The 27,592-nt window shown below is 43.8% G+C and overlaps 1 protein-coding gene across 4 annotated transcripts in view; it reads right to left on the bottom strand.

Moving 5' to 3' along the window:
- Window positions 1-15,163: 15,163 nt before the first annotated feature.
- Window positions 15,164-27,592, bottom strand: part of MICU1 (mitochondrial calcium uptake 1) — a 224,317-nt gene continuing 211,888 nt past the window's right edge. For all 4 annotated transcript variants that reach the window (XM_040242494.1, XM_040242495.1, XM_040242496.1 and 1 more), the window contains 2 exons: window positions 17,109-17,198; window positions 15,164-16,150 (listed from right to left, as the gene is read on the bottom strand). In XM_040242494.1, the coding sequence (XP_040098428.1) occupies window positions 15,990-16,150; window positions 17,109-17,198 (251 nt within the window). In that variant the 3' untranslated portion in view covers window positions 15,164-15,989. The remainder of the gene's footprint in view (window positions 16,151-17,108; window positions 17,199-27,592) is intronic.

The raw sequence follows: 27,592 nt of genomic DNA, 5'->3' as shown, positions 1-27,592 counted from the left end.
TTGAAGCTGCAATTCCAATACTTTGGTCATCTGATACAAAGAGCTGACTCATTTGGAAAGACCCTGATGCTGGGAAAGATTGGGTGAGAGGAGAAAGGGACGACAGAGGATGAGATGGCTGGATAGCATCACTGACTCGATGGACATGAGTTTGAGTAAGCTCTGGGAGTTGGTGATGGACAGGGAGGCCTGGCGTGCTGAGATTCATGGGGTGGCAAAGAGTCGGACATGACTGAGTGACTGAACTGAACTGAACTATAATCCAGGTGAGAATTAATAGTAACTTGGGATAAAGGTGGTGATAGAGGTGGTGAGAAGTAGTTAAATTCTGGATATATTTTGAAGGCAATCAAAATTATTTTTCTAATGGACTGGATTTGGAATGTGAGAGAAAGAAAGAAGTCAAGGATGATTCCAAGATTTTGCCCTGAGTATGTGGGAGAACTGTTTCCGTTTACTGAAACTGGGAAAAGTTCATGAGAGGAGCAGTTTGGTAGGAGGAATATTAGATGTCTGATTTAGGGTGGTTTAAGTTCGTGATGTCTTTTGGAGATTTAGAGTAGAAATTTGTATATATGTAGGGTTTAGGGATGAAGATGGGACTGGAAATACAACTTTGGAAATTATCAACAGACGTAAATTGTAACGGGGGAAAGCAGCAGGACACAACTTTTGAAAGAATGACATAGCCCAGGGACACAACATAAACTGATTAGAATTAAATGGTGCCTGCACCTACAACACCACCTCTGCTGTCACAGTCAAGTCTGCCTTCAGAAGACTGAAGGAGCTGAAGGGCCAGTAGAAGTGCCACCATCGATAACGTTGCTAGCCTGTAATAAATGGGTTAATTTATCTAACAATTACTTTGGCTTGTTAATTTTATTGCTTAGATGTTCTTATTTGCATTGCATTATTTCTGCTTTCTAAAATGAGCTTAATTAAAATCCTTTAAATTAAAAAAAAAAAAATCAAATAGGACCAAAGATGGTAGACAAGACTAGACCTTGATCCTGAATCAGCAAGTGAAATGACACACCCAGAGGTGCCATGACAATTCCAAGTCACTAAGACCAAGGAGTGGGTGGTGGCCCAAATCCAGGAAATCTCTGCCCCATCCCCAAAATAGTTGGAATAGCCCTCCCACTCATTAGCATATGAAATTACCCAGCCTATAGAAACTAACTATGCCACATTTCACAGCCACTGGATTCACCCTCTGTGATGGCCCACACTCTGTGGAGTGTGCTTCTCTCTGTTTCTGAATAAATCCACTTCTTACCTATCACTTTGTCTCTCACTGAATTCTTTCTGCAATGAGACATCAAGAACCTGAGCTTCATTAGGACCTGAAACCAGGTACTGTGAGTTTTGGCTAGGTTCGGGTCCCAATCTGAGGTAAATGGTTTCAAAGTGACATTTAAAGTTTCAAGACTAGGTAGACAAAGACATGTAACTAGTATTTAAAGCCATGGAACTAAATGCACCTAGAAAGTGACTGTAGAGAGGGTAGAGCCCTTTACCATGCCTATATGCAGACGTCTGGAAGAGAAGAGAAGTAACTCATAAGGTAAAATTACTTTCTTTTAACAAGTTTCAAGGGGGAGGGAGGGGCCAAATTCCAGCAAACCATGTAGGAGACCAATCACTGTGAGGACTGTGAAATGACCAGCGGATTTTACAAGGTGGAGGTTGAGGGTGACCTTGACCGGCTTGCTGTCAGTGGATGGTGGTGGTAAAAGTCTGACAGGAATGAATTTAGGGAGGGAGAGTGAGGAAACGGATGAAGAATGGGGATGTGAGGAAGAATATGGAGAAGTTTTGGCCATACTTTGGCATGAAGGATCTCAGTTCCCTGGCCAGTGACTGAACCCAGGCCCCCAGCAGACTTAACCATTGGACCACTAGGGAAGTCCTGGTTTTGGTTTTTAAGATGGGATATATTATAGCATTTTGTGATAGGAATTATTTAACTGTCAAGAAATTTTGGTAAAAGGAAAGAGAGGAGACAACAAGAATAGACAGAGGCAGTGGACTATGGGGCATGGCGACTGCATGGCTTTAGACAGTGACATGGATGACATTGATTTTCAGGAGGGAGGCAGTATGGTTAGGCATACTGCAGGCCAGCTGGCAGATCTGGAAGTGGGAACACAAGGAAGTTCTTTTCAGATAGCTTTTATTTTCTCAATGTAATAAGAAGCAAGGTTGTGGCCTCCTTGGCTACATGTTCACCCTTGGAAATTTCTTCACATCCAACCTTCCTTTCCATTCTCATTGTTTACTTCCCCATGAAGACTCTAAGCTGGCTAATAGGGAGTATCCTGGTGGTGAAGAAATCAGCCTCTCCTTAATAAGGAGACAGGAGGGAAGGGGGCAGGGCGCAACATTTAAAAGAATAACAATTAGAATATGTGACATAAACTGATTAGAACCAAATAGGCCCATGATGGACAAATGGACTTCCATTAGCCCTTGAGCCTCAGTATATGCTCACTGTAGCTCACTAGCAAGATAAATGACACACCCACAGGTGCCCTGATGGTTCCAAGACCAAAAAGTGGGTGGTGGCCCAATTCCTGGAAATCTCCACCCCTTCCCCATAATAGTTGGAATAATCCTCCCACTCATTAGCCTATGAAATTACCCAGCCCATAAAGCTAACCACACCACATTTGAAGGCTGCTCTTGCCTTCTGAGACAGCCCATCCTCTAAACACAGAGTGTGTTTCTCTCTAAGTAAATCCACTTACTACCTATCACTTTGTCTCTCACTGAATTCTTTCTGTGATGAGACATCGAGAACCTGAGCTTCATTAGGTCCAGAAACCAGATGTGTGATCTCAATTGCAACACTGTGGGTTTTGGCCCGGCCACATGGGTTAGTCCCAAGCTGGGTTTTGGCTAGGTTCAAATCCTGGCACATGGGTTCAAGCCCCAATCTGAGGTGAAGTGTTTCAATAAGACAGCCCTACACTTAGAGTCCCTTGGACAGCAGGGAGATCAAACCAGTCCATCCTAAGGGAAATCAACCCTGAATATTCATTGGAAGGACTGATGCTGAAGCTTAAGCTCCAATACTTTGGCCACCTGATGTGAAGAGCTGATTCATTGGAAAAGATCCTGATGCTGGGAAAGATTGAGGGCAGGAGGAGAAGGAGACGACAGAGGACGAGATGATTGGATGGTATCACGGATTCAATGGACACGAGTTTGAGCAAACTCAGGGAGATGGTGAAGGACAGGGAAGCCTGGCGTACTGAGTTCATGGGGTCACAAAAAGTCAAACACGACTGAGCAACTCAGCAACAACAACACACTTAGAGAGCAGATTCAGTTCCTGGGTCAGGAAGATCTGGAGGAGGGCATGGCAGCCCACTCCAGTATTCTTGCCTGGAGAATCCCATGGACAGAGGAGCCTGGCAGGCTACAGTTCACGGGGTTGAAAAGAGTCAGACACAACTTAAATGACTTAGCACGCACACATGCACACGTAGAGAAAGTGAAGGTCTCCACAAATTGTTAGGTCCTTCATATGTGTTAAAGGATAAACACTAGGACACCTATCAGATAGCCTCTCTGAGGTTTGTTGACCCAGGACTGCTAGGTAGTCCTCTCTCCTGCTAAGTATGTCTTCCATCTCCTGAGTGTTATGAGGTCCCCCCTCCTTGGGCTGACAACAGGCACTTCATTTTGTGAAGAGGGTGCTTGTGTGTAAAAGGTGGCCTGTAATTTATTGTGTTAAGGAACTGGACTTTGATTGCTCAGCTGCTGCTGCTGCTGCTAAGTTGCTTCAGTCGTGTCCGACTCTGTGTGACCCCATAGACATCAGCCCACCAGGCTCCCCTGTCCCTGGGATTCTCCAGGCAAGAACACTGGAGTCGGTTGCCATTTCCTTCTCCAATGCATGAAAGTGAAGTGAAAGTGAAGTCGCTCAGTCATGTCCGACTCTTTGCAACCCCATGGACTGCAGCCTACCAGGCTCCTTCATCCATGGGATTTTTCAGCCAAGAGTACTGGAGTGGGGTGCCATTGTCTTCTCCAATGCATGAAAATGAAGTCGCTCAGTCGTGTCCGACTCTGTTACCCCATGGACTGCAGCCTACCAGGCTCCTTTGACCATGGGATTTTCCAGGCAAGAGTACTGGAGTGGGTTGCCATTGCCTTCTCCAGATTGCTCAGCTATTGGCTGGTAAACCTGCCTCTTCTTTCCCACAAGGCAAATCAATTTTGAGTTCATAGTAATAATTTGGCTTGGTTGGCAGGGTCTGGAGTAGTATGGCTCTGAAGAGGTAGGCCGGGTAGGAGTCTGTGTGTGGCAGGACATTTTCCTGCCTTATTTTACAGAACTGTTTCAATTCAGAAAGGCTGTATTGTTTCAGAAGGGATTATAAATTGAGCCTGAATGCTGGTCTACCCAACCTCTATGTAATCACTCTCTCCATTTCCTAAAAATCCCAAACCAGGTGTCATGTTTTTTGTGCAGAAGCAATTTGACTTTCTACGGTCCTTTCCCAGTTCAAAGGCCAGGAAGAGAGACACATTTTTGCTCAGTTTATGTTAAATATCATGGCCCTTGGTCTATAGATGTTTAAAAATGGAACTGATATGCAGAGTGACTTGAAATTAGTTTCCCCTTGATAGTTCTTGAAATCAAGATGTCATGATGATGATCTAAGGAAAAAATTAGAAATTTTATCCTGATTAGCTGAATCATGGTATGGATGGGAGGATGAGGTCTGAAAAGAGACATAATATCCTTAATTGCCTCCACAGATATCCAGGTGAAGTCACTGGGGAAATGAATCTCCCATTGAATCTCAGCTTCTTATTTTGCTCCCAGAGCTGAAACAGCCCTTGTGTTAGGTGACCACCAGCCTCCAGATTTCTTGGAGGATACCAAAAATTCAGTTTGACCTTAACATGCTTTGATCTCCCATGGTTCCCTTCTCATCTCTCTTCAGATACATCTCACCCCACCCCTATCCATCTGCCGGTCCTCCTTAAATATCTCTTGCGTGTGCATGCTAAGTTGCTTCAGTCGTGTCTCTTTGTGACTCCATGGACGTAGCCTGCCAGGCTCCTCTGTCCATGGGATTTCCCAGGCATGAATACTGGAGTGGGTTGCCATTTCCTTCTCCAGTGGATCTTCCCGACCCAGCGTTCTAACCCACATCTCTTATGTCTCTTGCATTTGCAGGAGAGTTCTTTACAACTAACACCACCTGTCCAAATCTAACTAGTTCTTCAGGACTAAGCTTAAACTCTATCTCCTCTGTGGAGAGATGGAATTAAGTCAGATGTTTGGGATTCCCTGGTGGTCCAGTGTCTAAGATTCCAAGCCCCCAGTGTAGGGGACCCAGGTTGGATCCCTGGTTGGGAACTAGATCCCACATGCCACCACTGAGAGTCCACATGCTGCAACTAAGACCCGAGGCAGTTTCCAAAACAACATCAACAAACCGAAAGTCAGATGTTTATCCTGAAAGCCCAGCACTCTAGAGTTTTAAGGATTCAGAGATGCACTGTGAATAAAGGACAGAACCTGCCATCAGGGAGGCTGCAGTCTAGTAAGGGAGGTATTGATTGCCCAGGTGGCACAGTAGTAAAGAATCTGCCTGCCAATGCAAGAGACGTGGGTTTGATCCTGGATTTGAAAGATCCCCTGGAGAAGGAAATGGCAACCCACTGCAGTATTCTTGCCTGGAAAATTCCATGGACAGAGAAGCCTGGAGGGCTACAATCCATGGGGTCGCAAAGAGTCAGACATGGCTGAATGACTTATCATGCACATATGCAAGGGAGGTGTTAAAAGAATTAGAGGACAGTGTGGTAAGTACGACAGTGGGGTTGGGTGGAAACTTGAAGAGGCGCAGAAGAGGGAGTTGTTACTTGTGTGTGTAGAAGGGGAAAGCTGTCCTCAGGGAGATGACATCGGAGGCCGAGGCTGAGAAAGGGCTGACTCTTCAAGAGCTCTCCTTGCGTTGAATTCCCGTAACACTTAAACCTGACCCCTCCATGGAAACCTGGCTTGACTGCCTTGCACAGTTGTTGCTTTTCTCTTGTGAGTCTGATTACATCCTGTCTCATACTAAACCAGGATGGAGATCTTGCCCTCATACTCTCCATGGTCAGATCACTAGCCTGATACCAAATAGGGGCTCAATACATATTTGTTAAGTGAATAGAATGACAGGTTTTTCCGTTCCCAAACACTTAATCCAGAGTTTCCCTGAGCAAGTTGGGGTAAATTCCTTCCTAAGGCTTCAGGAAGAAGTGCCAAGTCAGTGAAATGTCCCCTGTTTCCTGTCCTTTGCTCTTTTGCTCTGACTCCCCAGTGTCCCCTGCTGCCTCCAAATGTGACCCACCAAGGCCTCCCTTTCAGAGAGTTCTAGGCTCCAAAATGTCTCTGAAGAATCTCCCCTTTATTGATAAATGATGAAATGCAGCTGTGTGAATGGTTGCACATAAGGCTTTCCAATGTATGCTTTTAAGATATGAGTTTGATTTTTGAAACATGTGAATGTCCACCTATTAAAAATATAGAGAGGGAAATCTAAACCTTGCTTTGAAGATGATGTAAAATTCACCTGAGTGTGAATGACTGATGAATTTTCAATCTGAGCTTTAACAAACTATTTGTTGGGTGAACACAAGAAGATTTCCCTATAGCATCTCTGGATCTGCACTTCAGTCATTTGCTCTTTCTCCCTAGAGAAGGAGGAGACCTCACAACTATGGACAGCCAGAGGCTGGAGGATAAGGGCACTTGAAGCCTTTTCTACCAAACATGTCTGCTTCAAGGACATCCTACCAAGCATGGGGTCTTTTGATTCAAACTCCTTTTGATGGCCTCTATTCCCAGCTTCTATTGGGCAAGAGATGGAGCTGGTTAAGACACTGATTCAGACTTCATGTGTTCGTGGTTAGTTGGTCTTGAAATTGGGAGAACCCAGGTGGTTAGCAGATTCCCTAGACTCCCTTCCTGGGTCCACACATATCTGCCTACCTACTAGATATTTCTACTGGGATCTCTCTCAGGCATCTCATCATATCAAAAAATTGCCTCATCATTCTCCACCCAAACCTGGCTCTCTCGGCCTCCCAACCCTCCTGAAGATCACTATCACATATGCAGTTACACAAACAAATCTGGGTTTCAGGCTGAGTTATTTCCTCTCTCTCACCATCCTCTGATTTGAACACCTCATCCTCACGCCTCACCTCAGGCGTGATTGAAACATCTTTCAAATCTCCAAATCTGTTAGCAACTCTCCAACTCTGCAGCCATTCCCCTAATCCAGGCTTCCAGCATCTGTTAACTGGATTATTATAGCAGTCTCCAACCTGGATCCTGCTCCAATCCATCTGTAGCCTTGTAGGCAAAGTCATCATTCCAAAATGCAAAGCTCATTATGTCATCTTCCTGCTTAAAACCCTTCAGTGGCTCCTACGTGGCATTAAGACAGAAGTCCAGACTCCTGTTTCGGTCCTATAGAACTTGGTTCTATTTTTCCTTTCATCCTTATATAAAGCCATCTGGGCTTGGTATTTTTTGTTCTAAGAAGATTTTTAACTACTGATTCAATTTACTGTTGTATTGTTCAGTCGCTAAGTAGTGTTCAACTCTTCGTGATCCCACGGACTGCAGCACTCCAGGCTTCACTGTCCTTCACTCTCTCTCAGAGTTTGCTCAAATTCGTGTCCATTGAGTTGGTGATGCTATCAATTTACTATAGCTTAGTCTATTCCAAGTTTGATCCGTGGGTTGGGAAGATCCCCTGGAGAAGCAAATGGCTACCCACTTCAGTATTTTTGCCTGAAGAATTCCATGGACAGAGGAGCCTGGAGAGCTATAGTCCATGGGGTCGCAAAGAGTCAGACATGACTGACTAACACTTTCACTTTCATAGTCTATTCAGATTTTTATTTTTTTATTGTGTCTAGGAAGTTATATTTCCTAGGCAACTATTCACTTCAGATTTATTGGCATAAGTTGTCCACAGTATTATTTTTTAAACTGTGATAGTATCTAGTTATATACATTTGAAAATTCTTAAAATTTATTTTTTCTCTTTGTTATTTTTTTGTCTGGGTTTTAATCTGTTTTTCTTCTCCCAACTTTTTGAGGCAGATGCCTAGCTTATTAATTGTCTGCCCATCTTCTGTAAATAAGTATGGAAGTTGTTAAGATGTTTCTAACTTTCCCTTTAACTGTGTCTGACAAGTTTTCATATGTGGTATTTTCATTATCATATTCAATTCTAACTTTTAAAAAATTTCCATCATGATGTTTTCTATAACCTATTACTTGTCTATAAGTGTGTTTCAAAATGCCCAACTGTATTTCTTATCTTTTTTGTGAATGATCACCAATCTTAATTAATCCTTGGGTCACAAAATCACTCCCAGTCTGTACTTCCTGGATACATCTTAGAACTTCCATCCCCAGAGACATGCTTTTTGGCCTTTGGACTTTTGCATACTTTGTTCCCTCTGCCCAGACACTCCTCCTCCTCACTTTATTAACTCCTTCTCAATGGTCCCAAAGAAGGGCAATGCCAAACAATCTTCAAATTACCACACAATTGCACTCATTTCACATGCTGGTAAGGTCATGCTCAAAATCCTCCAAACTAGGCTTCAAAAGTACGTGAACCAAGAACTTCCAGATGTACAAACTGGATTTAGAAAGGCAGAGGAACCAGAGATCAAATTGCCAACATCTCTTGGATCACATAAAAAGCAAGAGAATTCCAGAAAAATATCTATTTCTGCTTCATTGACTATGCTAAAGCCTTTGACTGTGTGGATCACAATACACTGTGGAAAATTCTTAAAGACATGGGATACCAGATCATTACCTGCCTCCTGAGAAACCTGTATGCAGGTCATGAAGCAATAGTTAGAACCAGACACGGAACAATGGACTGGTTCAAAATTGGAAAAGGAGTATGTCTAGCCTGTATATTGTCACCCTGCTTATTTAACTTCTATGCACAGTACATCATGTGAAATGCTGGACCAGATGAAGCACAACCTGGAATCAAGATTGCCGGGAGAAATACCAATAACCTCAGATATACAGATGACACCGCCCTTATGGCAGAAAGCAAAGAGGAACTAAAGAGCCTCTTGATGAAGGTGATAAAGGAAAGTGAAAAAGCTGTCTTAAGACTCAACATTCAAAAAACTAAGATCATGGCATCTGGTCCCATCACTTCATGGCAAACAGATGGGGAAACAATGGAAACAGTGATGGACTTTATTTTCTTGGACTCCAAAATCACTGTGAATTGTGACTGCAGCCATGAAATTAAAAGACACTTGCTCCTTGGAAGAGGAGCTATGACAAACCTAGACAGCGTATTAAAATGGAGAGACATCATTTTGCTGACCAAGTTCTGTTTAGTCAAAGCTATGGTTTTTCCAGTAGTCATGTATGTATGTGAGTGTCAGATCATAAAGAAGGCTGAGTGCCAAAGAGCTGATGCTTTTGGACTGTGGTGTTGAAGACTCTTGAGAGTCCCTTGGGCTGCAAGGAGATCAAACCAGTCAATCCTAAGGGAAATCAACCCTGAGTATTCACTGGAAGGACTGACTCTGAAGCTGAAGCTCCAATACTCTGGCCACCTGATGTGAAGAGTTGATTCACTGGAAAAGACCCTGATGCTAGAAAATACTGAAGGCAGGAGGAGAAGAGGACAGCAGAGGACAAGATGGTTGGATGGTATCACCGACTTGATGGGCATGAATTTCAGCAAGCTCTGGGAGATAGAGAAGGTCAGAGAAGCCTGGCGTGCTGCAGTCCATTGGTCTGAAGAGTCAGACAGGACTGAGCGACTGAATAATAACAACAACTCAACCATCAGGTCTCATATCTTCTTAATTAAAAAAAAATTCTCTGCACATCTGTCTTGAAATTCCAATCTGGTTTAGATAGCCTTCTGCTTTTCTAAGTGCTATCACACAGCTTACACTTAACCTTACTGCTTGTTGTTGCTTTTTTCCCCCTCACTTTGAATTTCCTTCTGCAAACTCCTTGAAGACTCTGCTCAATGCCCAGCCACATGACTCTTACCCTCTCACTTGCTGGTAATTCCTGTTCTGGAGCCACAGAGAATGATACATGGCTGCTTCCCTTCCCTCAGGGGTATCATCATATCCACCGCATCTTTTTTTATGGTTATGGTCCATCACTGGCTGTTCATCCAGCTCCAGCCCACGCCATCCAGGTCCCTGGGAGGCCTATTCTCCAGAGCAGGACTGGGGCCAGGCTGGACTCAAGCTGATTCCCCTACCCTGCTCCAGCTCAGTGACTCCCTTGCGTTGAGCCTTCTTGCCAGCAGGTGGCAACCAAAGCCTGAAAGCTGAACTACTCTGTCCCACGTTGTTTTTCTGAGCTGCTTATTGGGACACATTACCTGGCTTGGGCTGTGCTTGGGCTCAGAGAGGATGCTCTGGAGCCTGTGGACCTGGCTCCTAGCTCCCATGCTGCTGTCCTTTCCTCCTGATATAGTAGCAGTCATTGCCTGGACTTCCCCTTTGCTTCATAGTCTGATTCAGTGTGTACATTCTAATCAGACGTAAAACTAGGTAGTTCAGTTCAGTTCAGTCACTCAGTCATCTCCGACTCTTTGAAACCCCATGAATCACAGCACGTCAGGCCTCCCTGTCCATCACGAACTCCCGGAGTTCACCCAAACTCATGTCCATCGAGTCGGTGATGCCATCCAGCCATCTCATTCTCTGTCGTCCCCTCCTCCTCCCCCAATCCCTCCCAGGATCAGGATCTTTTCCAATGAGTCAACTCTTCGCATGAGGTGGCCAAAGTATTGGAGTTTCAGCTTCAGCATCCGTCCTTCCAATGAACACACAATGATCTCCTTTAGGATGGACTGGTTGGATCTCCTTGCAGTCCAAGGGACTCTCGAGTCTTCTCCAACACCACAGTTAGAAAGCATCAATTCTTTGGCGCTCAACTTTCTTCACAGTCCAACTCTCACATCCGTACATGACTACTGGAAAAACCATAGCCTTGACTAGATGGACCTTTGTTGGCAAAGTAATGTCTCTTCTTTCCAATATGCTATCTAGGTTGGTCATAACTTTCCTTCTAAGGAGTAAGCGTCTTTTAATTTCATGGCTGCAATCACCATCTGCAGTGATTTTCAGTTCAGTTCAGTTCAGTTCAGTCGCTCAGTCATGTCCAACTGTTTGTGACCCCATGAATCGCAGCACGCCAGGCCTCCCTGTCCACTAACTCCTGGAGTTCACTCAGATTCATGTCCATCGAGTCAGTGATGCCATCCAGCCATCTCATCCTTTGTCGTCCCCTTCTCCTCCTGCCCACAATCCCTCCCAGCATCAGAGTCTTTTCCAATGAGTCAACTCTTCGCATGAGGTGGTCAAAGTACTGGAGTTTCAGCTTCAGCATCATTCCTTCCAGAGAAATCCCAGGGCTGATCTCCTTCAGAATGGACTGGTTGGATCTCCTTGCAGTCCAAGGGACTCTCAAGAGTCTTCTCCAACACCACAGTTCAAAAGCATCAATTCTTTGGCGCTCAGCCTGCCTTCTTAACAGTCCAACTCTCACATCCATACATGACCACTGGAAAAACCATAGCCTTGACTAGATGGACCTTAGTCGGCCGTGATTTTGGAGCCCCCCAAAATAAAGTCTGACACTGTTTCCACTGTTTTTCCATCTATTTCCCATAAAGTGATGGGACCAGATGCCATGATCTTTGTTTTCTGAATGTTGAGCTTTAAGCCAACTTTTTCACTCTCCTCTTTCACTTTCATCAAGAGGCTTTTGAGTTCCTCTTCACTTTCTGCCATAAGGGTGGTGTCATCTACATATCTGAGGTTACTGATATTTCTCCCGGCAATCTTGATTCCAGCTTGTGCTTCTTCCAGCCCAGCCTTTCTCATGATGTACTCTGCATATAAGTTAAATAAGCTGGGTGACAATATATAGCCTTGACGTACTCCTTTTCCTATTTGGAACCAGTCTGTTGTTCCATGTCCAGTTCTAACTGTTGCTTCCTGACCTGCATAGGCACTAAATGCTAATAAAATGATGATTTTTGAATATCATGTATGTTCTTATACTCTTTCATTACTAACCCTCTCTCCACATTCTCCCCGCTTCCTCTTAGATAATCTAGGAAACCCATCTGAGCCCATCAAGGAAGCCCAGCAGCTTGGCTCCCCTCTTAGTTTCTTTTCCTGTCCAAAGTCTAAGGGCTAGAACTGCAGTTATTATTTTTTCTTTTAAATATTATAACAAAAAAAATTTTTTTTTGACTGTGATGGGTCTTTGTTGCTGTGTGAAGGATTACCTCTAGCTGCAAGTGGGGCTACTCTTTGTTGTGGCTTCTCAGTGCAGTGGCTTCTCTTGTTGCGGAGCACAGGCTCTAGGGGCACGGGCTTCAGCAGTTGAAGCTCACAGTCTCTCATAGCTGCAGCTCATGTGCCCTAGAGCACTGGCTCAGCAATTGTGGTGCTCAGGCTTGGCTCCTCTTCCTGGACCAGGATCGAATCTTCCTGGACCAGGGATCGAACCCATGTCTCCTGCACTGGCAGGTGGATTCTTACCCACTATACCACCAGGGAAGTCCTTTTTTTTTTTTTTTTTAAGAAGTAGAGAACAAAAGTAGACAACGTTTGTTTGTATGTGTGTTTAGGAGTGTCACTGACCTGGAGAAGGAAATGGCAACCCACTCCAGTATTCTTGCCTGGAGAATCCCAGGGACAGAGGAGTCTGGTGGGCTGCCATCGATGGGGTCACACAGAGTCAGACAAGACTGAAGTGACTTAGCACCAGTAGCAGCTGACCTGGGTCCCTGAATTCTTTAACAGAAATTGTTAAGAGGCCAGATAAGGAATTCAGGCGAGGCTTTATTGGGACTTAGACTAGCACAAAAGGGCAAGAACAGGTAACAAGTGCCCTTGCTCGCTTTCCCGTGGAGGGCAGGCTGGTTCCTCCAATGGGGTGAGAATAGGAGCAGATTCACAGCTGGGGCTGGAGGGTGGGTTCGGTGTTCTGCCCATTCCCTTGAAGGCGCTGGGTGCAGGGATCGTGCGCAGTACCCTGCTTTTGCTCCTGGCACCTAAGTGGCAGTTGGTCTGTAGCTTATCTTATTGTCCATAACTGCACTGACTGAGGTAGGCATGCTGTTCTTTTTAATTCCGTGTAGTTTCTCTGCATTCTGTTGCTCAAGGAGATGTCTGTCCAGCTGCAAGAGCAAGCACTCTGGGTCCCAGACTCCAGTCTCTCAGGAGGAACTTCCTGAGGCACCGCTAGTATCACCTCTACATTGTCTGAGAAATATTTTAAAATTAGCTTTTGGTGGTGGACAGTTCCTTTGATCACGTCACTGCTTTGGGTCTGAACTTGGGGGTGACAATCTCACAAAAATTACATCAAATTACAGCAGTGTTTTTATAGGTGGGCAAGTGATTCTTGGGAGGTAATGGAGGGGCTACTAATCTTGCTGGAAGAGGGTCAGCAAAGGGACAGTTTGATGTGACCCTTGATGGCAGAGGGGAAGGTTATCCTGTCTAGGTAGAAAAACAATGGCAATAAAGGGAGAACCACAAATCAACCTTCTGTATTCCAAAACTCTGCCTGTTAAAATCCTCTCAGCCTACTCATAGGCATCTTTGGTCAAAGCCTCCCTTGGGTACCAAGGAATACGTACCCCAAGAAAGCACAGACTGGAAGATACTGGCAAACTCCTTTGAGAGATAATCTGGTCTCTTCTGGGTGCCTTAGCTTGCGCATCTTACCTGCACATTTGCCCTGCTGTGCCCAAGTGTGGCTCTCCCGTCTTCTTGAGCACCAATATCTCCTCTGCTTCCTCAGGCTCTCCTAGGAGCTAATGGGAGTTCAGCTGGAGTTCCAGCCACCTGTGCTCTTGACGCTGGGTCTCAAGATGTTGTGGGTGAGGTCCTTACCCTGTCCTTCTATGCTCTGGTTTTCAGCTTCGTGAATGCAGGCCAGTTGGCAGGTCTCTCCTTGGGAGGGAATGAATGCCCCAAAGGCTGTGGATGCGACTCTTCTTTCAGGCCGGAGAGACAAGGACTGGGGAAGAGAGTGATCTGGGGACCACGGGACAAATTTAAGGAAAAGCTCATATTTTGCTGATCCTCAGCCCTGGGACAATGAGCAAGACAAAGGCTACACTTGGGTGCCAAGAATACTTACCCCAAGAAAGCACAGACTGGAAGACACTGGCAAATTCCTTTGAGAGATAATCTAATCTGCTCCCAGCAAAGATCTTAGGACTAGAGTTATTAAACTGCTCTGGAGAAAATGCTGGGGTTGACACTGTCCCCAAGTGCAGACCCACATCTCTGCTCTTCTCTTGCTGATAAACACTCCCTACCAACTTTTAGGATTCGAAGGAAGCACTGGGCTTTTGGTATTGTGGTTCTATTACATTGGCAGCTAGACCCTATCCTGTCAGGGAGCATTACCTGGAGGTTCTGGAGGTTGGAGGTACTTTGGAGAAGAGCTGAGGGAGAGGTTTCTGGACATGGAAGAAACATCTAAGCCCATTAAGCTCAACCCCATCTGTCATTTTATAGTTGAGAAAACAGATGGGAAATTGCTTGCTTGCTTAAGGTCACACTGAGTTAGTGGCAGAGCTAAATCCATAGAAAACACTGGTTGCTATGGATTTTTCTTTTTTCTCTTTTTTGGCCATGCTGCAAGGCTTGTGGGATTTTATTAATAGTTCCCTGACCATGGATTGAACTGGGGCCCTTAGCATGGGAATGTGGAGTCCTAACCCTTGGACCACCAGGGAATTCCCAGTTGCTATAGTGCTTAACACTGACATCTGCCGTAACCAGATGATGTCTCATAACCCCCACAGCCCCCACCACCGCTATCTTAGTTCCTTATCATGGGGCATGAGTGATTATGGACCACCTAACGTGGTCCAGGATGAAATGCTATCCAAACCATGTTGAAAAATGCCACCACTAACCTTCAGACCCTCACTTTTTGCTTATGCCTGAAATGTCCTCTCAACAGGAAGAAACAGATTCTGGTAGAAAGAAAATAGGTCTCTTGCTAGCAGGATCTCAAAGCCAGTGGAGAAGTGAAATGGAAAGGGCCCTGGAGGATCCTAAAATAAAGGACACAGGAGCCTTTGTGTGTGTGGGTTGTTTATTGCAAACTGTTATAATTAAAGTGGTATTTTACAAGTGTTTTTAAGACAGAGGACAGACAGGCTCTGAGCTGGGCCTTGGCTCCAGAGGCACACACCCAGAAGGGAAATGGCACTTGCAGGGAACGTGAGCTCAACTGCTGTTCACTTCATAAGCACAGTGGTGCTGGAGTCTTCTCAGGAAGCCTGAGAGGAAAAGAAGGGAGTGGGGACAGCCATGAAGCAGCTGCTTTAAATTCTAATCTCGCTCCATCCCCACTGTGCACAGGGCCTTTAGGGGCAGGCCTCAGAGCCACCCACACAAATCCATCCTTGGGCCCAGGCTTCCTGCCAACTCGGGGGGTCTTGGTCATCCTTGTTATCACTCATCACTGATTTACTTTTTCTGTCAGAGATTTCCCAAATTTGTAGCTTAAAAACAGCAGCAGGAGGAGAAGCAAGGAATGTTCTTGTTAATATAAATCCACAGCAAGATGGCTTGAGAACTGGGTGTTTCCCAGGGTTGGCAGGTATGTGGACAGTTGCCTGCATTCTTTATCCATAGGTGCTTGAATGCATAGTAGTTTTGAACATGCAAAGGGTCTGCACTTTTAGGACTTGCTCGTGTTTTTGAGAACCTCTAGAGAGACTCACTGGATCAGAATCAGCCTAGCAGAATGTGGGGACAGGGGAGACTTGGATCCTAAGATCATTCCCAGGAGAAAGGGAGCACTACTTCCAGAAGTAGCAGCGGGGAGGCTGTGCCAAGGCTCTGCCCAAGGATCCAGGTGCCTGGTGTGGAGAGGTGGCTCCTTGTGCAGTTTTGGGTTACTGTTTGGGCAAAGCGAAGTCCCAGGCAGTCTCCTGCGCACATTTCCACATGGCCTGCATGAGGCGGGTGAAGCCCATGTCTTTGGGCTTCTCCAAGCCTCTCATCAGCCGTTGCTTCATGATAGAAACAAATTCCTTATTGCTCAGCTCTCCATTGCCTAGAAAAAGAGGCAAACACAACAGGGATAAGTGAAGGCCTTGGAACAAAGATGAGAAAATTCCACTGTCACATTGCGTCGGTTCCAAAGCCTAGCACTCTCTCACAGCCAAATTCAATTCTCTTGGCTAAAAGTGAACTGATTTGTGCCTTCCTTGATGTTTTCGACTGCAACTCAGTGACAAATCAGTGTAGTGTGACAGAAGTTGAATGAGACTATATTATATGTCAGGTCCTGTGCTATGCTAGGTATTGAGAATAAAGAGATAAAAATGACTTTGTCCCTTGAAATACCATCAGATCGTGGGAGAGACAAGTACATTATTTAAGTATTATGGTAGATGTCATAATGGGGTAAACAGAGGATGCTATGGGGCACAGAGGAAGAATGTCTAACTCAGGATGGGGAGGGTGCAATTACAGATCAGTAAAGACTTCCTGGAGGTGACTCTTCAGTTGTCTCCCAAAGGATGAGCAGGAATTGGCCACACAGAGGGGAGTGAGATGGGGGAGGCATTTCAGCGGTGGTTGTAGCATAAGCAAAGGCACCGGCAGGAAGCAGTCCAGCTGCTGGAGAACCACACTGAATGAGGTATTGCTGGACACACAGAGGTACAGGTAGGGCCAGGAAACCAACGAGGGAGGCAGGGAGACAGGTCCCTAAGGAGCCTGTATTCTCCTTAAAGGGTTTGTACTTTATCTTCAGGGCAGGAAAGGAGGACTGGAAGAAGGGAGGAAGATGCAGTTAGATTTTCATTTTGGATGGATTTCTCCGGCTGGATGATGATGGTGATGGCCTGGAGAGTGGCACAGCTAGAGTATGGGAGCCTGTTCGGAAGCTGCTGTGACAGTCTAGGCTGGTACACTGGAGCTATCTGCAAGGCTCCATCAGAAACAGTGTCTACGTCAAGGGCAGTAAAGCTCGGTTTTTCTGCCCGACTCCAGAGGGCCCCACTTACCATCACAATCAAAGAGCGCAAACACCACATCACACACGTGATCGGAGAGCTCCACTTTGGCCACCGTCCGGGCTACCTGCTGCATGGTCACTGAAAGAAGAAAGATGTTGAGTTAGCCCAGCAGAGGGACCTTTGTTTTGCTTTCTCTGAATCAAAGGATAAAAATATTCCATCACAGTAAAAACTTTTCAGATGTATTTGTGATAATTCAGTTTTTAATCCATAACCACCCTTCCTTTTCACTTCAGGTTCCATTTTTTTCTATTGCTGCCACACTTTAGGAGGTATATATAATTAAGTAAGAATGCCTGGTAACAATTCATAGGGAAAGTAGATAAGAGGTAGTTACCAACAGCTGCGAAGTTAGTGGTTAATGGGTACAGATTTACCATTTGGGGTGATGGAGAATTTTTGGAATAGTAGTGATGGTTGTATAACACTGTGAATGTAATGAATGCCACTGAATACTTAAAAAATGGCTTAAATGGCAGCTTTTGTTATATATATTTTACCATAATAAAAATCTTAAAAGTTAAAATCCACATAATATTTAAGAATGGAATTCTAAGTCTCCAGCATATGGTGGTGGCTTTTCTAATAATTTATTACCAGAAGAGTGCCTTGCAAAAAAGTAAAGAATATCTGATATTATCATAGTCTCCATCTTGGCATTTCCCTCCCACTGGAAAGAACACAGTAACAAACAGTCAAGGAAATAATGAGGCAGCCAAAGGATGGGGAGATGAGAAACAAGGAGGCTAGTCTGACTGCACTGAGGCTTTGCCACCAGTTGCTGATGAACAGCGGAAACACACAGCTGGGCTCCCGCCCCTCCTCCTGACAGGTTTTCCATCACCCACTTTGCTTTTTCCAACTGTGCCCCTTGAGAGAAGCAGTGGCCCCCATGTCGCTAGATCAGAATACAGTGTTTTGTGTTTTTTTTCCCAGACTTCATCAAAAAATCTCCTCTCCTGCTGTTTTCTCTTTCTCTGACATTTACTGTTAAACACTAGCAATCATGTGAAAATTGGGTTCTCACGAAAAACAAGCCAGGAAGGAAATTAAGCGATTTCCCCTGCCTTCTCTGCCATTTATCCTCAAGCCTGATCTGGCTACATCTAGAAATTTTGTTATTGCTTATAGACACACTCTTAAGTGAGGTAGAACTCAGAGGAGAGAAGATGAATTTCTATTCATGAATCAACTAGCAACGAAGTGTTTGTATCTATAAACCTCAGTCGCTAAGTCCTGTCTGATTCTTTGTGACCCCAAGGATTGTAGCCTGCCAGGCTCCTCTGTCCACTGCTGCTTCCAGAAGCAATGTAAACTCAGTGTGTTTTCTCTGCTTATTTCATTCCTATAATTTCAGTTCTTTCTTGTCATTTTTTTTTTTTTCTGCATTTGATCTCTCATTTTACCTCTATGGCCTCCATACATTCTCCACAGTGCTCTCAAGGTCAGCTGATACAAATGCCAGAACAAGGCAGAGGAGCAAGGTGACGCAGGAGGAAAACTGTGCTTGCAGTCATAAGACCTGCGCTCTAGTCCTGGCTCCACCAACTTGCTCGTGTGACCCTGATGGAGTTATGTGATCTCTTTGGATACAATTTCTCATATCCAAAAGAGGAGATGCCACAAGATAACTGCTAAGGTGGCTTAGTAGTGCAAAGAGTGGTTCACTGGCATTTTCCAGAATCTGAGGGTGACGGACAGGAGTGGAGGTACACAGAAATAGCTGAGGATCTTGTGTGGTGAAGGACAGAAGAAAGGTATAAAGGCCACAAGCTGGGCTGTGTCTCAGTGTCCACAGTCTCTGGCTGGAGGGGACTAGGCTGCTTACAGGGCGTGAAGAGCCAGAATCCTCCTCTTGCGGCTTTAGGTTACCGCTCACAATGCACTTCCTCCCAGGACATGAGTTAGCATGAAAGAGGAATCAACATCCCTTGGAACTACAAGACTTAAGCAGACTACCTACTGTGTGGATGTTCATGAGATGTAGTTAGGTGCTGCCAGGGGAGATGGGGCCTCTACCAGACTGTGGAAGTTTTAGGGTTTAGAAACTTCTCCTGGTCGGTCTAGACACTTTATTCTCTCAGTTGGCTCAGGAAAAACCAATTCCTGCTAACTAAATGGCCTGGGGAAGGAAGAGAAAGCGGAAGGCCAATTTACAAGGAAAACAGTTAACTGTTAAGAGAACTAAAGGGATAACAGCTGGTCATTATACTTCTCAGTAGGAAAATCTACTAAGGAAACTCAATTCACCTCAGAAGATTGCTCAGTGAAAAGAGAATAAGATCAGAAGAACCTGGGTGCTCTCAAATTGTGGTCACTTACCAGAATACCCTATGCAGCCACAGAAATGTGTCCTGAGAAGTGGTTCAAAACCTGTTCTATATTAGATAAATACAGACACTTTATGTTAACCATTCCTTTCTCTGCCATTGTTTGTTAACCATGCCCTTTTCACATCAATACCACAGCTGTTTTAACGGAACTACACCTCTTTTTCTCTCCGTTCCATTCTCTCAGGGCTCAGTGCCCATCATCAATTCTTCTTGATGCTCCCAGTGCTCATCCTATTCCCTATGAAGATCCATCTACGAAGATGGATCTTCTCTAAATAAACCACTAAATAAATAATATTCAATGTCAGTGAGAGCTCTTGGCTTTTTCAGGTGAAAAGCTCACTGAAGTGGTATTAAGTGGTTGCAGAACAGGGACTTCTCAAAGTCCACAGGTGAGAATGCCTCATTACAAAGGCCATCTCTTAACAGAACAGTTACAGAATATGTTTCATCTCATATGGAGAGGGCTCTGATGCCATCTGTACTACAGGAGGAAAACCAGGGTTGCTGAGGTATTCAAACCACTGGGATGTTACCAGCCAGCAAAGGGCCTGGCTGGGGTGCCCTTTCACTGTCTGAGATCCTCAGACAGGCCCGCAGGGTGTGAATCAGAGCACTGGAGGAAATGAACATTAAACTAGCTGGTGAGCTCCAGCCAAGAGTACTGGGGACAAGTAGGATGACAGATTACAAGCCAAGTGCTTGACAGCTGGTCCTGAGAGCTGGCTCATTCAGATTTGCTTCCACATCTCTGAACCAAAGTCATAATTAAATCACAGCAAGAACAATCCCCCACCACTTCTGCCCAGACCTCAGCTTCTCCATGCAGACCAGTTGCTGGTACTGGAATGTGGGTCTCGCCTATTTAATGATGCTAACTGATGGATGGTTGGGATTCTAATCTGAAAGATGTCCCTATGGAGCATGAAATCCTCCTGGAGAAGGCCTAGGTTTCCAAGGCCTATCTATTCCTTTGGTACAAATCTGCTCTAGCTGCCTGAACAATAGATGGGCATGAGACTGGGTGATTTCTACTAGATTGGAACGGGGAGGAATTTGCAGAAGCAGGCTCATTGGCACTCAAAAATGTGTTAACCATCTGGCTCTTTGAAAAGTCCAAGCAGGATCTGAGATGTGCCAGGTCCCCAGTTTACTCTCTGGCATAGTCCATGACTAGACAATTCAGCAGCACAAAGAAATACATACTGAGTTTGTGTGACTATGTCAGATGCTATATTATATAAAACTATCTATTCACAACAATACTCGAACAGAGGAAAAGAGAGTTCTGAAGGGATAAGAGCCCAAATATCCATTTGGAATCAGAGAATCTTAGAACTGGAAGAGACCTCAGAGGAAAGATAAAATGCAAAGAATCTGAATGACTTGCTCAGGGCCACAAAGCTAGTTGGTAGCAGGGCTGTGTCTAGAATCTAGGTCTCCTGACTTTCAACCCAGGCTCTTTTTCCTATACACACTGGGCTCACTCCATCCCTTATGCGGACAGTGGATCCCCCCATGAATCTGTCACTCTATTTTTTTGGTGGGGGGAGGGCATGCCATGCAACTTGTGGGCTCTTAGTTCCCTGGCTAGCAACTGAATCTGTGTCCTCAGTAGTGAAAGTGTGGAGTCTTAACCACGGGACCACCAGGAAATTCCCTGAAATCTCTCATTATAAGTTAAGAGAAAGGACTCAGGTGGAAGAAAAGCCAAAATATGAATTACTCCTCGCTAGTGGGCAGGGATGAATAACTGAATAATAACTAGGGGTTGTGAGGAGCCAGCACTGTAGTCTGACCACAGATCTGATGTCCTGTGTGATCGAAGACATCAGTATTCCCTTGGAACATATACTGACAATTTTAGGGACAACTTAAAAGGTCTACTAAAATGCAACCCAATGAAAAGCGTATGAAATAAAGGTGGCCCTGGGAGTTCTGCCTGTGATGCATAAATTGAGCTATGCACAGTGTGACCCAATTAGGAGCTGCCTGTCTCTTCCTAATGCAAAGGTGTTTGGAAAGGTGATACGCCAAGTTGGGCTGACAGTCTCTAGCTGTGTGGCCATGTGATGATTCCTGTCTTCCTGGACCGTAATGGAGAAAATCAAAAGCTGGCTTGTGACAGCCAAGGTTAAGTGAGGGAGACATTTCTGCTTCAGCTCTGAAAAGGCTTATGCTGTAGAGGTCTTAGTTTCTTAAGTCCATCCCTAAATGGCTTCGGGGAAGGTGGGGACAGGGGGAAGGATTTTCCTTTAAAGAGCACTTGTCCTTTCTTTTGCATCTTCTTCCAGGATACTTTGGCTAATACAACACACACATTTCAACCTGACTGAAAGGGGTGGGGGTGGGAAGGAAAGAACAACATTTAGGATAACAAGCAATTTCAGGAGTCAAGAGTAATGCAGTATACTAATAATGAAAACTATAACACTCTGTGTTATGCACAGAGCTTCTGTGCCACAGGCAGGTTGACCAGCTCTGTGCGCTCAGGCCGTCCACCTGTCAGAGGTGATGCTGGTGATCCTAGCTCTTAAATACTGGTATATGCCAGAAAAAAAAAAAAAAAACTGTGGCCAGGTTTTCTGAACCTCAGAGCATCATTCCAGATGACTGTTTCAATGGGCTCATATGCTTAACCTAGTAAAACTGGTTGACAGTAAGGTTTATTGCCATTGTCCAGTATTGTATCTGGGGTCATTAAAAATGCTCATCACATTTGTCCACAAAAGGCAAGCATTTCTACCAGCACCATTAGGCAGTGATTTCAGGTGCCACATTCAGAAGGCAATCACAGTCCAGTGGGGGAAACCATACATACCATTAAGATTGTGAAACATATAGGAGAATTATCAGACATATTAACAGACACACATGGGTTACAGTGTTAAAGCTTGTATTTGGTTAGAGGTACATTTTGGATCCTCATTCTAAAGGATTAAAGAGACAGATTGCTCCAGATATGGCATGTAAAGTAGTAAGTAGTAGGTGGTGGAGGAATCAGTTTGAGTAAGTACTGGAAGCAGGAAAGGAGGCTAATGCCTGACTAGACAGCTTGAACAGAGGTCCAGGTGGGGATGAGAGCATTAGGCTAGATTTGCCATCAGGACAGACTGGCAAGGGGCCAGTCAAGTTTCCTTGAAGGGAAACCTTTATAACACAGTGGTCTTATCCCAAGACCAATTTACCATTTTACCAAAATTTACCATGTTTGCTTTTCCCTCTTTGACTCTTTTAAATTTTCATTATTTTTCATTTTAAAAAGTTATTTTTCATTATATAATACATTTAGCTATTTGAAATTCAAATGGTACAAAAGGGTTGAAGTCTCCCTCTCAAAGTTATGTCCCATCCCCCGCCAGATGCTGTCCACAGGCAATGAACATCTCATTTCCCTAGAAATATTTTATAGATATAAAATCAAATATTTACTCTTCACTTCTTCCCACAAAATGATTTAAATATATGGTTTTGCTTGACTCATTTAATAACATATCTAAGAAATAATTCCATTCCAATACATAAACAATTCCTTTTTGACAGCTGCACAGCATTCCACCAAGAGCATGTGTCATTATTTAGATAACCACTTCTTTATATTATTCTAACCTCAATTTTACCAGGGTTCAATCCCTGGTTTGGGAAGATCCAATGGAGAAGGAAATGGCAATCCACTCCAGTACTATTGCCTGGAAAATCCCATGGACAGAGGAGCCTGGTAGGGTACAGTCCATGGGGTCACAAAGAGTTGAACATGACTGAGCGACTTCACTTTCACTTTCAACTTCAATTTTGGAAGTGGCTTTTATGTTTGCTTTGCAAATTACTTCCTTGGTGGGCTATAGTTGTTAGCCTCAAGAGAGTCTGAATCTCTGATAACTAAAGTTGAAAGCAACTCAGATATTTAAGTTCAGCTTGCTGAAATGATGCAAAAGGCTAAATACTTTTCATCTTAACACGTGTCTTATCAAAACTTCAGAGGTACACCTGTGTCTGATTCATGTCAATGTATGGCAAAACCAATACAGTATTGTAAAGCAAAATAAAGTTAAAAAAAAAAAAAGTCAGAGGTCTCTAAGGGCAATAGCCCCTGAAGCCCCTGCAAAGCAGCGCTTACATTAAATACTAACCTCTATACTTCCCCAGTTGGTATAATTTCTTTCTGATCCTTTTCATCGCAGGATATAATGCTGGCTGATATTCTTGCCTCTTTAAGTGGGTGTTTTGGTGGTTTATCTTACCCTCTTTCCTCTCTCCTTCAATGGTAATCATGAGTCCCTAAAGCAGCTCTCTTTCTCCTTGGGGCACTTACAAGTAATTTCACTAAATCACAACATATTCAAAGCAACAGAGTTAAGCCAGAATCAATCTTTAGAACTGCTAAGTGACTTTAAGTTTTGGGGAAAATAAATTAGGTCTCTGCAGAGAGAGAAAGTGCCTCATAAAGCAAACCTTTCAGAATTTGAGCTTCTGTGCCTATAGTATGAATACTTTTGTTTTAAAAATTGATGGCTTTGTCTTAAATGAATAGAATCCTGGCAAGCACTCTCCTTCACACATAAACGCTCTTACAAAACGAAATAATGAACTGAAGCACAGGAGCCTGCCTCCCACAAACTTTAAAAGAATTTATAGGGACTTTCCTAGAGGTTCAGTGGTTAAGACTGTGCGTCCACTGCAGGGGGCACAGGTTTAATCCTTGGTTAGGGAACTAAGATCCTGCATGCTAGACCCTTCTAGTGGCAGTGAGTGCTGTGTACCTAACCGAACAGTGGTATGGAAGTGAATGAACTGGAATCTCTTTCTCAGTTTTGTATCACACTAGCTGTGATCTGAGCAAGCCATTTTCCTTCAAGTGTAACTGAAGAAGTTAAAAACAAGGAAGTAGGGGTTTAAGTAAAATGATTTCTAAGCTCCCTTTTAGCCCTAAAATTTTATGACTGACATGTTAACATCTTTTTCGATAACATGGCTTAGATCAATTAAAATGTGCATATCTTCAGAAGTCCTCAAAGAATTTAACTGGTAATTTTTGGAATTACAGCCGGTATGGTGGGTAGAATTTTGAGATGGTCCTCAAGATCCCCACACCCTGTAAAATCTCCTCTCCTTGAATGTGGGCAAGACCTGTGAACAGGACGTGATACCACTCTCGTGATTACGTTACTTTATATGGACAAGGTAATGGGATAGTCATTCTCATGATTACAATTATGTAAGAACCCATCTCGCACACTGAGGAAAGAGGTTCTCCTGCTGGCTTTGAAGAAGTGAGCTGCCATACTGTAAGAGGGCCATATGGCAAGGAACTGTGGTGGCCTGCTGAGAGTGACAGCCGGTATGAAAAAGGAACCTCAGTCCTACAACCAAAAGGAGCTGAATTCTGCCAAGAACCCAAATAAGCTTGGAAGACGACTGTCTGTGAACTCCAGATGAGAAAGCAGTCCTACTGATGCCTTGATTTCTGTCCTGTTAAAGACTCTGAGCAGAGAACCCAGTTATACTGTGCCTGGACTCTCTAACTTATGAAAACTAGTATGATAAATAGGTGGTATTTTAAGCTGCAAATTTGTTGTAATTTGTTGTAAGCAAGAAAGTAGGGAAGGTATTTATGGCTGGGAATGTCCTTTAGAGATTCCTCAAATCATACTTTATATACAGCTATGCTCATTCTAGGTACATTTTACGGAACTGTCACTTTTCTGCAACTACTATACCAAGCTTCATAAATTAGCTCTTATCAAGGCACTAGCCAAGATCTAATTAAGTTTTAAATTTCTTAACAAGAAAATAAATTAAAACTGCCACCATTCTTTTGGGAATTCAACAGCCTTGCTCTGATTTCAAATGTATTTGATAATTATAAGTCAGTTCATTTTCACAGATTTGGATACAGCTTTAGGCTACAACATGTTCCTTAAAACATTACTACATTCAGTAAAAAGCTGATTTAGTTCTAGAATTTCAAATCTGGAAAAATGCTTGGTGATATTTATTATAACATCTAACTTGAGGTCAGAGAAACTGTGACTTGCCCATGTGTCAAGGGAATTAATGACAAGGGAAGGTGTCATACTCCTCTTGTCCTCCCCCTCACCCTAGGCTTTTATTAGAGAATTATACCATCCTTTTCAGGATCTGATCAGTTTAAGAATTAACTCACTCATTTATTCAACATTAATTAAATATCTACTACATATAAATAATTATTCTAGGCTCAGAGCAGGACACAAGATGTGGAAAACATGGTTCTTGTCCTCAAGAATTTATAGTCTAGTAGACAATGACCCTTTGATTGCTACAGATACTAGAGATATTAACAGGGCATAGACAGTCCTAGGAGCAGGGCTTCCCTGGTGGCTCAGATGGTAAAGAATCTGCCTGCAATGCAGGAGACCTGGGTTTGATCCCTGGGTCCTGAAGATCCCCTGGAGAAGGGAATGGCTACCCACTCGTATTGTTGCCTGGAGAATTCCATGGACAGAGGAACCTGGTGGGTTATAGTCCATGGGGTCACAAAGAGTCAGACATGTCTGAGTGACTCACACACACACAGTCCTAGGAATAGAGAAGTTAAATAATAAAAATTGGAGATACTAAGGGAACATTTCATGCAAAGATGGGCACAATAAAGGGCAGAAACAGCAAGGACCTAAGAGAAGCAGAAGAGATTAAAAGGAGGTGGCAAGAATATACAAAAGGTATATTCTTCTGTGTATTCTTGACTATACAGAAAAGGTCTTAATGACCCAGATAACCATGGTATAGTCACTCACCTAGAAACAGAAATCCTGGAGTGTGAAGTTAAGTGGGCCTGAGGAAGCATTACTACGAACAAACCTAGTGGAGGTGATAGAATTCTAGCTGAGCTATTTAAAAACCTAAAAGATGATGGAGTTAAAGTGCTGTACTCAATATGCCAGCAAATTTGCAAAATTCAGCAGCAGACCCAGGACTGGAAATGTCAGTTTTCATTCCAATCCCAAAGAAAGGCAATGCCAAAGAATGTTTAAACTGTCGTACAATTATGCTCATTTCACATGTTAGCAAGGTAATGCTCAAAATCCTACAAGTTAGGTTTTAGCAGTACGTTAACCAAGAACTTCCAGATGTCCAAGCTGGATTTAGAAAAGGCAGAGGAACCAGAGATCAAATTGCCAACATCCGCTGAATCACAGAAAAAGCAAAGGAATTTCAGAAAAACATCTTCTGCTTCATTGACTACGGTAAAGCCTTTGACTGTGTGGCTTACAACAAACTGTGGAAAATTCTTAAAGAGATGGGAATACTAAACCACCTTACCTGTCTCCTGAGAAACCTGTATGCAAGTCAAGAAGCAACAGGTAGAACTGGATATGAAACAGCAGACTGGTTCCAAATTGGGAAAGGAGTATGTCAAAGCTGTATACTTCACCCTGCTTATTTAAGTTCACAGAATACATCATGCAAAATGCCAGGCTGGATGAATCACAAGCTTGAATCAAGATTGCCAGGAGAAATATCAACAATCTCAGATAGGCAGATGATACTATTCTAATGGCAGAGAGTGAAGAGGAACAAAGAGCCTCTTGATGAGGGTGAAAGAGAACAGTGAAAAAGCTGGTTTAAAATTCAACATTCAAAAAACTAAGATCATGGCATCTGGTCCCATCCATTCATGGCAAAGAGATGGGGGGAAAGTGAAAACAATGACAGATTTTATTTTCTTGGGCTCCAAAGTTACTGAGAATGGTGACCACAGCCATGAAATTAAAAGACACTTGCTTCTTGGAAGAAAAGCTGTGACAAACCTAGATATTGGATTAAAAAGCAAAGATATCACCTTGCCAACAAAGGTGTCTATAGTCAAAGCTATGGTTTTTCCAGTAGTCATGCATGGATGTGAGAGTTGGACCATAAAGAATGCTGAGTGCTGAAGAATGACTGCTGGAGAAAATTCATGAGAGTCCCTTGGACAGCAAGGAGATCAAACCATTCAATCCTAAAGGAAATCAGTCCTGAATATTCATTGGAAGGACGGATGCTGAAGCTGAAGCTCTAATACTTTGGCTACCTGATGTGAAAAGCTGACTCCCTGGAAAAAACTTCAATGCTGGGAAAGATTGAAGGCAGGAGAAGAAGGGGACAACAGAGGATGAG

This window comes from Oryx dammah, unplaced genomic scaffold, assembly GCF_014754425.2.
Source record: "Oryx dammah isolate SB20612 unplaced genomic scaffold, SCBI_Odam_1.1 HiC_scaffold_6, whole genome shotgun sequence".
In the NCBI taxonomy this organism is placed as follows: Eukaryota; Metazoa; Chordata; class Mammalia; order Artiodactyla; family Bovidae; genus Oryx; species Oryx dammah.
This window is presented reverse-complemented; position numbering and strand designations above follow the sequence as displayed.